We start from the raw sequence: 11692 nt of genomic DNA on the forward strand, positions 1-11692 counted from the left end.
AAATACTAATGCATGAAAATCCTAACCTCAAAAAAATCACCCGTTATTTGCAGTTGCCATTCAGTTTGGCAAAAATGAGTTATACGTATGGAAAAGAAAACAAAGACATGTTTTGAAAAACAAAGTCAGAGTATAGATGGTCACCGTCACTTATGTACAGTATATTTTGCTTAGCTGCACATCCTTCTTTGCACGAAAAACTTGTGCTCCTAACCGAAAAAGGCACTTAAGCGAATTTTCTTTACTACTTCAATGAGGAAGTTATCCGAATCCCTATGAAACCAAATAATGGAAAAGCACTTATCACGTAGAAAATAATGCAAGCGAAATTTTTTTCGAATGGTTTCTTTTTATTTTTATAACTACATAAATTGATAGCCATTTTCTTTGTTCTGCGATATGAGCAAAATAAATAAAAGCTTGTAAAATTAGGTAATTGTAGGGCCAGTGCAGGTAAACGTAATACTTTCTTTGATATTTGATACTAGTCGCACAATTTTTAAGGCAGGTATCGCCAATGTGCGTGTATGTTGAATGCATCTATCAGAGCAGTTTCGTTATAAATTTTAAAAATAATGTCTAATATGCACATTTTGCAAAATATACTGTATACTGATAAGCCGTTATGGAATTGGTGCAGTGGTGAATAAAGTGAACTTATTCTGGATGTGTTTGATATAAAAAAGATTTTCATAAACTAAGATATGGTATTTTTGTCGATGAAGAATTATTGGTTATATCATGCTGCAAATTATGTAAAGATTTCGTGCTGAAATCTTGTGTGGTTTTCGCGTTAAAAAAGAAAATGCATCTCCATATTTTATTTATTTTTTGTTGCAAATTGAAAACTTTAAACGCGTCCTTTGCATTTAGAATTAAGGCGGGCTTTCCATAAATGAGCAATATGTACTATGTATGCCTATTAGGGTGGTCAAAAAATACCCGTGAAAAAGTAAAGTCGGAAGTTTTATGCTCTCATCCCTAGGATTGTTCCATACCGAAAAAATATACCCTTATTTTCTCATTTTGAAATCAAAAAATATTTAGAGGTCGCTCAAAGCGCCTAAAGTTTTCCATGTATTTTATATGGGGAAAACCACTTTTCGTAGAAATGGTATAGAATAGTTAAAAATAAATATTTTTCTACCAGAAAACTCTTATTATCTGCAGGAGATTCCTAGTAATAATACGCAATTGTTTATTTAACCATTTTTTCGTTGCAACTAAAAATGATAGGACCGCCAAAAACCCCGAAAAATGCAATGGGGCGACCAATAAAAAATCGTTAATATTAAAAAATGGTTAAATAGACAATTGGGTATTATTATTGAAAGTCTCCTGAAGAGAAACAGGGTTTTCCTATCGAAAAATATTGACTTTCAAGAATTCTCTACCATTTCTACGAAAAAATTTATTTCTTCCATATAAAAATACACGGAAAACTTTGAGCGCTTTGAGCGACCTCTAAATTTTTTTTGGATTTCAAAATGAGAAAATAAGGTTATATTTTTTCGCTATAGAACAATCCTAGGGGGTGAGAGCAATACAATTTCGACTTTACTGTTTTTGGACCACCCTAATGCCTATACATATAAATATGAACTGTGGTGTATTGGTAAGCAGTGCGCACTTCCACTCCGCAGCGCCTAGGTTCAAGCCCTGGTCATCTCAAATAATGTTTTTCTTAACAGCGGTCGCTCCTCGGCAGGCAATGACAAACCTCCGAGTGTATTTATGCCATGAAAAACAGCTTCTCATAAAAATACAATCGCCGTTCGGAGTCGGCATAAAACTGCAGGTCCCTCCCCTTTGTGTGACAATATCAAATCGGAGGAGAAGCTCGGCCAAACACTAACATATTTATGTGTAAGCGTCAATCTGTTATTATTATACGTACGTTCATAAATATATATGTACATATGTATATAAGTTTATCTAATAACTAGAATTGTTTACGTACCGTTAAGAAAACAAGCATTGTTCAATATTTGTGTCGACGAAGTGGACATGCATTTTTAGCTTAAGTTTATAGTTTTGAACTAAAAATTCTTTAGCAGTTTATATTATTTAATATAAGTATAGTTATTTGATATAAATATGTGAATACAAATCGATCCATTTGCAATATTGTATAAAAAAAAAACATCAGCATTTAATTTTTCTTAAATGAAATTACGAATAGAACCTGCCTTGTTGCAGTCATTCTAGTTACAATAAATATTATTCTTTTTTCGGTATATTTTGAATTTAAGGGTAATTCATGCACATCGCCCCTATTCTTTAATTGTTCTAATATATTTCGGTCTTTTTTGCTGATTTTTCTACTTGTAAATTACCTTTAAATACCTAAAATAAAACTAATCTTTGCTTTTCTTTTATTTTCTCTAAAACAATCCATACACAGAATCCTACTTACGGCAAACAAAGCGATATGCTAATGGATGAGGAATCCTTGGACAAAGAACCATCGCCACCACTTGTTAGACCATTGCATTGCCTAACTTCGACGGCCACGGTCCTACGTAATTATCGCCACAATCCAATGATTGGTGGTCCAGATGTTCTACCTTCGCCGCCATTTGGTCCTACCGGTAATAATAACACCAGCGCTGGCAGCGGCAGCGACGACGCGAGCCCACCTGACCTGACACCGGCCGAAACTGAATCCACTTCGGATAGCGGCATTGATGACATCAGTCTAGTTGACGCTTCCTCACCGGTGAAGATATCGTTGGACAATCGCAACAGCGCAATTTCGAAACCGCTGAGTGGTTGCTCAGCAGCCACTAAAGATATGCTCTTGATAAAGTGCTTGAATAGCAGAGCAGCCAAGAAACGTGGTGCAATGGACGCACTGGCCATCGAACCACAATTTAAGCAACAACAGCCGTTTTATTCAGTAGACAACTCAAGCAACGATGGTGGTAGTGAGGACAGCAATGATGGTGACATTAACGAAGCTCCTAATGGCAATCGGGGCCGAAAGCGATTGTTGGACGACATAAATCCACTCATGGAACCGTTTATAATGGACTTGTGCAATGATGACTACGATGTGGCGGCTACCGAACAACTCCTAGGAAGCAACGGAATCGAAGACGTACTCAGCGATTGGACGCACGAAATGGCCTAGCTGAAGCAAAACATGACTAACACCGGACAAAAGAATCAAACCAAACAAAGGCAAAAACGACAACGGCAAGGGACATGGAATTCGCGGACACAATAGAAAAAAGTCAGAGTTTATAAATGGGATCCAGGGGGAAAAATATTACAGGAAGAACGATTGAAAAGCAGTTGTAAACAGAAAAACATATGCATTTAGATGTTGGCTGACAATTTCATGATGATTTCTAAAATCGATGCAACGAGAAGTCAGTCTTTCTTCTTATTGTTAGGGAATATGAGATAAAATTCAGGAAAATGCTTTTATAAAATAAATCAAAAAAAAAAAAAAAAAACTCAAGTTTGCGAGATAAAACTACAGCAGAGGAAATAGCTGAATGTAAAGCAAAAAACAAGTTTATTCAAATATAGAAAACGAGTTGTTTTGTGCATTTATGCTTACATACTAAATGTACATATATGTATGCACAATATTTGGAATATTACTTTTAACTCACTCAACAATATTGCTTTGGGTATTATAAATGTACGCTTGCACAAGTGAACGCTTCATTGACGATTGACGATGATAATGATTCTTGAAAAATCGACTTCGCGCCAGCACTAATTCTTGATTTAACTACGACGTTCCTAAGCAAATTTAATTCGCTGCTATTTCCAATATTCCATTTAGTTTTTCAGCGATTTATTTTGTCAATCATCTTGAGTCGATTCATTAGTGCATGCAGGACTTGCATTATTGCATTTTTAGTAAAAGATTTTTTATTTTTGTATTCTTTATTCATGTCTTAATTGGGATGTAAACATGGTATCGCGTTTTTGTGTATTATTTAGTTACAACAGGTCACACGCAGCTGTAATATTTGCACTTTTATCCGAATTAAAAAAATATCCCACATAAACATGCAATAAATACATACATACAGCCATACATATGTTGCGAAGGGTCAGAAAAAAATTCAAAAACAGCAAATACAAAGAAGCAAATGCATGTAAACACATTTTAGTTTTAAATTTTTACTGCCCAAAACAGAAGTCAGTAATAATTGTGGGTTTAATTGTATAGCACTAAATTTTACATGCAACTCTGTTAGCACTCAGTTAAAAAATGGGGGAAAAAAGTAAAAAAAAAATTAAAAAATTAAAAATTTCATAGTTCTTGCATACCATTTATAAAAGAGAGTTTCCTTTAACTTACAAAAGTTCAAAAAGCTCGAGCGCCCCGAAAATTTTACTGAATTGTTGAAAGGTATATGAAAATTTAGAAAAAATCAAATATAAAACATAAAAATTATATAGCACACCGTAAATACTCTAAAAAATCACTAATAAATAAAGAAATTAATCTAAACGTAAATATTTTTATATTCCGGTTTTCATACTTTTTAATTTATTAGAGAATAAACTGGCTTTCAATAAAAAATTAAAACCTCTAAATAGAGCGCAAACTATGCAAGGCTATGAAACAAAAAAATTTTATTTATATGTAAGCGTAATTATAGGAATAAAATGTTTGAAAACAAAAAAGAGGAAAATCAAATGTTTGTATATTAGTTTAAGATTTTTATCAAAAGAATCGCGGACGAGGGTATTTCACAGCAGGCTAGCGAGAAGGTTTGAAAAATCCAAGAATACATGAATATGTACATTAGTCTGTATCACTCCCCATCCAAAAAAAAAAAATCGGTACTATTTTTCCATTGGAATTATAAAATCTATTATATTTTAAGACGTCCACCACAATATTTTGGAAAAATATTAAGATTTACGTGAGCTGGAACGGTTTGAAAATACCTCTAAAAATGGAGTTTTGAAGAATAAAAATAGTTTCTTAAAGATTTTTTTAAAGGTCCTCTCAGATGACAACAGATTAAGCTTAAAAATCTGCATAAAAATATTAAAAACAAATTTTTTTAAATTGTGAACGGAATCGTAATGATGAGATTTTTGATGCTGTTTTTTAACTTTTGACAAAGATTGGTATAAGAAAAACTTGAAGAACTGAACATAAGCTCTTCCGCTTTAGACTTTTGAGGTATCATTGGAAAGGTCTTTTCTCACCTTTTAATTTTAATTTGCTAATAACCTCATTCAAACGATGAAAGAGAAAGGTAGGATGAACGGATGGCATTGAAAGTTGAATTAAGATGTATTGGTAATAGAAAAAAAAATAAAAATTGGAACACGAGTGACCTGTTTTAGACAGAAATAAAAACAGTGTGAATATATCTTTCTACTGAGATCCCATAAGTCTAAATCAGAATAGTTTCGGCCCAGTTATGCAAGTTTTTCGTAAATCAATCTTTGAAAAAAATTAAAAAAAAAAACAGCATCAAAAATCTCATTCTTACGATCCCGGCGGAAAACCGCACCTTTTTTTGGGTGATGCAGTCTAATGTACATACGTTCTCGCAGTACTAGCTCAGAGAAAGTTAAGGTGAAGCCACGAAAAAGTGCAGTCACTTATTTTGTGGAAATTTGGAAAAGGTCTTGTTGTTTTTATTTTTCTTCTACATATATATGTATGTAGTGTGTTAAGTTAAAGGAAATTACAATTTACATTCAATTAAAAATTTTAAAGAACGCATGGGAATGAAAATTGTCACATCTGATGGACGGTGTTGATTATTCGGTAAATATCTGGTAGAAAACGGATTTACTGACGCAGGGTAACAAATTAAGTACGAAGTTTTAAGGTGACCGGGTACAGGTCGAGTAACTTACAAAGCTATATAAAAAGCATCTTAAAAATTTTCTACGCAGTCATAAAAACAAAATTTCAAATGGCTACTCGGAACTAACAGTTTTTGGCTCAGTTATATATTAGGCAATTTCAATATGAATTTTGAAAGAAGAATATGTATATGAAGTTAAAAAAAAAATTATGACTAAAGATGAGGGAATTCAAAAAATGGTCAAACAGTTTTTTTGTGGATATTTTCCATCTTTGCGGCATTTTGTCAATAATTTTATTCAAACATTTCTTTAGCGTCAGATGTCGGAAGCGTTTTTGGAAATACTTGGCCTACAGAGGTAGAAGTTTTTTACAGTTTTTTACAAGTAACAAAATTGTCATAACTGGTATTGTCGCAATTAAATACTTTTTATAAAGTTTGAAAACTATTTTTGCTGATTTATAGAAAGGTCAAGAATATTTTAATATTTATGACAATATGACTTTTATGGACACCATCTGAATCACCAAAATACGTTTTACATTTTATGTACTTCTTTCAAATTTATCAAAACCCGCCTTCGATTCGCCACTTCTGAGCTCGCCAAGTATAACCTATGTTCTCTTGTTAAAAAATATGTTCGGATATATGAAAGCATCAACCAAGTTATCCACCTGAATTTAACACAAGAAAATATGGGGATTCCTTATTAATTTGGTCCATTAGGCAAGGTTTAAACTTTTGTGGAGTAAGTGCTGTTAATATGAAAATCGATAGTTAAACCCTTGTCAGTGGTTAACCACCCAGTGCGAATTCGTCTCTACTGTTAAGTATGAACGCAGTTTATTTGATCTAAGTTTAAACTGGCACTGAAAAACTGGCTATAAATGCTGATGAATCGAAGGCGGCTTATATTACTGACCGACCTATCAGTTAAGGCGTAAGGTGTGGCAATTTTTTTATAAGGCATTTTACAAGGAATTGTAAGGTTATGTATTTTGAAGTCTCGTTTAATATTTTGAAAACTTTTTAATCGAATATTGTGCGAAGGTTTATGCGCTGAATTAAAAAAAAAAAACACTTTGATTTGCCGAACAATAGATGTGCATACATATGTATGTTTGGTTTTTTATTTAGAAGTAATTTTAATATCTTAAATCCACAAATTCACTTATAATTTTTTAATTAAGAATTTATCAGAATCAATTGAAATAGTAAATTTGAAAAAGAATCAATATAACGGACTGAAAAACGATGGAATCAGAGTTGCATCGTCATATTTAAATGCTCTTCCGAAAACAGCAACCATATGTCAACGACACACGACAAATAAAATACCTTGTGAATTGGCCGTACATATTTGTATTTTGTAGTCTTTTTACAGTTCATTTGCTTTTTTATTATTTCTGTTTTGGCAAACATTTACATACATATACACAAATACATATTGTAATTATGATTTTAATATACTCTAAATAAATATTAATTGAATGGTAAATTGTAATAAAAAATCAGCAGTGTTGCCACTTTGAAAATGTAGTGAAAAAAGTAAGTATAAAAAATATTAAACAAAGTTCACATGCGTTCTTATAAGCTCCGCCAACCGCATATCTGGCGTGGACCATCGGCATGCGGGATATGCCAGCACACAGCTGGTATCTGATTTAATTTTGCCAGCCTTTATGGCTCTTCTTAGATCCTCGTAAGGTACCAGCGCATCCAAAAGCCATCCGTAGCTGCTGACTCCATCAATAATTTTTTGTAAGCTTGTCGCCCGTCCCTGATGGACATCTTTGCTGGACTTTTGTAGCCATAAACAAATGGATTTTTGTACGCAAGCTGCTATGTCTACGTCATTGTCCGAGAAAGTCTCGGCGATGTGAGCCAGTAGGCTGGGTAGTGTGGTCTCTGTGTGCAAAGAATTTAACGGGTTAAAATATGAAGCTGCAATCGCCTCAAGGATTGGTTTCAAAATGGAAAATTTAGTAGTATAAGTCTCAGTATAATGAACAATGGACAAATGATAATGACAAATTCTTCCCGAATTGAAATTGAATTGAATCTCAGAGGTGGTCACATACTAAGCTGGTTTAGATCCGATCATTGGATCATGATATATGATATGATATATATATATAAATAATTGGAATCGGTTTTGTTTTTTTACTTCAATTAAAATTTTAAATTACATACACACATATGTATGTTTGTATGGTGTTTCCTATTAAAATACGATCTGTATTTTTAATTGAAATTACTTGATTTTGATGCCAGAATAGAAATTTGACGGAAATTTGGTTGGCTAAAACCAACTATGCGCACGATTGCTAAACTTACCTACTCTTTCGCCTGTACCATTTTTGTAGACTAACTTGAAGTGTTCCAAAAGACTTCTTGCATCGTTTGTATAATCCTCTACATTGGAAGATCGTTCGTCTTTGCTCATAGTTTTCTTAGTTTGCCTCCCTTCTCCAATGCCATTACTTTTCTCAACTGCAACTGATTCGGACTCGCCTTCAGCCGTATGCGCCTGAAATACATTAAGTGAGCGTATGATGTGAGCCACAAACAAGCTGCCACCGGCCAATAGACCGCTGATAACCAACGATCCTGTGTTGATATTCACCATAGCCTGCAGTGATGTAAATTTTTAAAAAAGTTGAATATAAAAATTTAATTAAGAAGTGGTCTAAAATTGCAAATTTTCAGGACATGCACAAATTATTCGACTAAAAAAATATAGTTTTGCAGCCTTGTAATACACCCCTTCAAATCCATTAATTTTTCCATTAACTAATTTTTTCGATGTCCTTGGGAGTGGGAGAAATCCTACCGTACATACATACAGTTGTCCACAAAATAATAGGAGTGCGATATTTTGACCAGTTTTGGCTATTTGTCTTTTGTTTATTTAATGTTTATTATTTTTTTACAAAAGCCTAGCTGGCTATACAACAAACACCATATAAATTCAGATTTTAAACTTTGTATAAAAATTATAAAAATTTTGCAATTTTTCACCCAAATTTCAAACTTTTAAATCAGAATCTTTAGAAAAAATTCTGGTATGCAGTTTTGTAGCACATTCAATTCTAGTCTGAAGAAGTGCAAGTTTCAAGCGGCTAAAAAATTCCGTTGATTTTTGAGAATTTTTATGGTTAAAGGTGTTTCACGTTTTTTCCATACAAAGTATGTCGACAATTTTCTTTTATATGGAGGACACTGCCAGCAAAAAAATTGCCAAAAATCAACGGAATTTTTTAGCCGCTTGAAACTTGCACTTCTTCAGACTAGAATTGAATGTGCTACAAAACTGCATACCAGAATTTTTTCTAAAGATTCTGATTAAAAAGTTTGAAATTTGGGTGAAAAATTGCAAAATTTTTCTAATTTTTATACAAAGTTTAAAATCTGAATTTATATGGTGTTTGTTGTATAGCCAGCTAGGCTTTTATAAAAAAATTATAAACATTAAATAAACAAAAGACAAATAGCCAAAACTGGTCAAAATATCACACTCCTATTATTTTGTGGACAACTGTATATATCTTTTCTAGTACCAAATTTTGTGTATCTCCTGAAAACGTGCAATTCTGAACATTTTTTAATTGGTGTGACAGGGCGTATGATGAATACAAAATTATTAAATTCAACTTTTCTACTAAATACATTCCTTTTTCTTAAAAAAAATGCCTTACAAAATATTAAATAAACCAAATCATATGCTTTCATATTTTATATGTCCCTTCAGACTGTTCAACTGTTGTAAATCTATACGATATGAAAATTATATTTAGTTAAATTTTTTTTATGTCATACGGAAGTACAACCATTATATCAACCCGAGAGGACATGTCCAACAATAAAACGATTTATTTTGATTATTTAGTATTATGAAAGGTTTTTTTTTAAATGAGGATAAAAATTTGTAATACAAGTTGGATTTAATAATTTAATGTTTATCATACGCCCTGTCACACCTATTAAAAGATGTTCTACAATTGCAATCCTTCAGGCCATACACAAATTATTCAAATAGAAAACATATCGCTTTGCAGCCTTGTAATACACCGTTCAAAAGCCGCTATACTTTTCGATTAATTAATTTTTTCGATGTCCTTGGGAGAAATCCTGTCGTCCTATTAAAAATTTAAAGATGCAGATTTACTAGAAATGCGTTCAAATATGGGAAACATTTCGAATATATTGCCTTTTCAAAGTTTACATGGACGATTTGGCAGCCTTAGTTCAAGTTATTAACTAAAACTTCAACTAAAAGCCCGCACGGGTTATCGTTAGCCTACGGCCATAAAACTTCATATACATACATATATGCTATTTAGGCTAAAAAGCACAAATATAGAGGATATGCATATCAAAATTTGCAAACAAGTTTTTTTCCATATATTCTTGGGACAGTCTTATGCACTTAAGTATATACATATATTAGGGTGTATCACTCTCCATACAAAAAAAAAAAAAAAAAAAAAAAACTCAGTGCGTATAGTCCCTACGCGCGGAAGAAGTTGAAACTTAATAGAGAAAATGCCAGCAAAAAGGAATGTGCGATATACATACACATGTACATATTTTCTAATATACAAAAAACGTACACTGCCGGAATAAAGTATTGGCACAGCAAATTTTTCACAATTTATGCAACAATTTTCATTCTAATATTTTCCCGCTGATTTCGTATAAAAATATGGTTCATTCTACAACAAAAAACATAAAAATATAATTCCTAAACTTTGTTCGAAACTCGCAAAAATTCAGCAAATTTCCAACTTTTTAATCAGATTTTTTTGAATTTTTTTGAGTATGCAGATTTGTAGTCCAATCAATTTTATTATAATAAAGTGCAAGTTTTAAGAAGCTAGGAATTACCATTGATTTTAAGCAATTTTTTTTCACGCGGTCTCCTCAAAAAAAAGTTTTTTTTCGAAAATACTTTATATGGAAAAAATGCAAAACACCTTCAACAAAAAAAATCTCAAAAACAACGCGATTTTTAGCTAACTCCGAACTTGCATTTTTTTACTGGAATTTAATGGGCTGCAAAACTACATACTCTAAAAAATCTGATTAAAAAGTTGAAAACTTTGATGAAAATTTGCTAATTTTTGCGAGTTTGGCACAAAGTTTAGGAATTATATTTTTATGTTTTTTGTTGTTGAATGAACCATATTTTTATACAAAATTGGCGTAAAAATATTAAAATAAAATTTTTTGCACATATTGTGAAAAATTTGCTGTTCCAATACTTTGTTCCGGCAGTGTATTTACTTAAAATTTGCTTTAAACGACATTTAATTTTTTAGTTTTTATAACCAACTGCAAAGTTAATTATTATTTGTGGCTAAGAAAACAACCATATCTACAATATTAACTAGTAAGTTAAGTAAGATATGGAATGTTTTATTTTAATATTATTAATATTTCTGGAAAAAACCACATAAATGATAGCCGCTCCCTTGGTTGTTGGATCATTTCTACCATTAACCAATTCCAGTGAAACATTTGATTTAAAAAATTTTGCAAGTTCATCACACTTGGCCAGAGAAAAGCTGATGTTGAAATCTCCTGTGAGAATTACAGGTCGATCATAACAGTCTACTTATCTTCATCTTCCCTTTATCATTCATCTTCTTCTTCATCTTCATCGTCATCGTCATCTTCATCTTCATCTTCATCTTCATCTTCATCTTCATCTTCATCTTCATCTTCATCTTCATCTTCATCTTCATCTTCATCTTCATCTTCATCTTCATCTTCATCTTCATCTTCATCTTCATCTTCATCTTCATCTTCATCTTCATCTTCATCTTCATCTTCATCTTCATCTTCATCTTCATCTTCATCTTCATCTTCATCTTCATCTTCATCTTCAT

The 11692-nt window shown here is 32.2% G+C and overlaps 2 protein-coding genes across 10 annotated transcripts in view; one reads left to right on the forward strand and one right to left on the reverse strand.

Annotated features, from left to right (window-relative positions):
- The window catches only part of LOC118736765 (protein similar), a 259354-nt gene extending 255095 nt beyond the window's left edge, over positions 1 to 4259 (forward strand). For 6 of the 8 annotated variants that reach the window (XM_036466781.1, XM_036466788.1, XM_036466782.1 and 3 more), the window contains one exon: positions 3855 to 4259. Coding sequence is in view for 2 of the 8 variants with exons in the window: in XM_036466787.1 (XP_036322680.1) it covers positions 2405 to 3133 (729 nt within the window). In the remaining 6 variants the exon portion in view is untranslated. Of the gene's footprint in view, positions 1 to 2404 lie in introns of all 8 variants that reach the window. The other 2 variants (XM_036466787.1, XM_036466789.1) reach the window with 2 other exon arrangements.
- A 2958-nt stretch (positions 4260 to 7217) lies between these two features.
- The window catches only part of LOC118736766, a 6590-nt gene continuing 2115 nt past the window's right edge, over positions 7218 to 11692 (reverse strand). For both annotated transcript variants that reach the window (XM_036466791.1, XM_036466792.1), the window contains exons 2-3: positions 8139 to 8433; positions 7218 to 7709 (exon numbers count right to left, since the gene is read on the reverse strand). In XM_036466791.1, the coding sequence (XP_036322684.1) occupies positions 7366 to 7709; positions 8139 to 8433 (639 nt within the window). In that variant the 3' untranslated portion in view covers positions 7218 to 7365. The remainder of the gene's footprint in view (positions 7710 to 8138; positions 8434 to 11692) is intronic.

The sequence above is a fragment of the Rhagoletis pomonella genome, unplaced genomic scaffold, assembly GCF_013731165.1.
Source record: "Rhagoletis pomonella isolate Grant_MI unplaced genomic scaffold, Rhpom_1.0 Rhpom_scaffold_00004, whole genome shotgun sequence".
Classification (NCBI taxonomy): Eukaryota; Metazoa; Arthropoda; class Insecta; order Diptera; family Tephritidae; genus Rhagoletis; species Rhagoletis pomonella.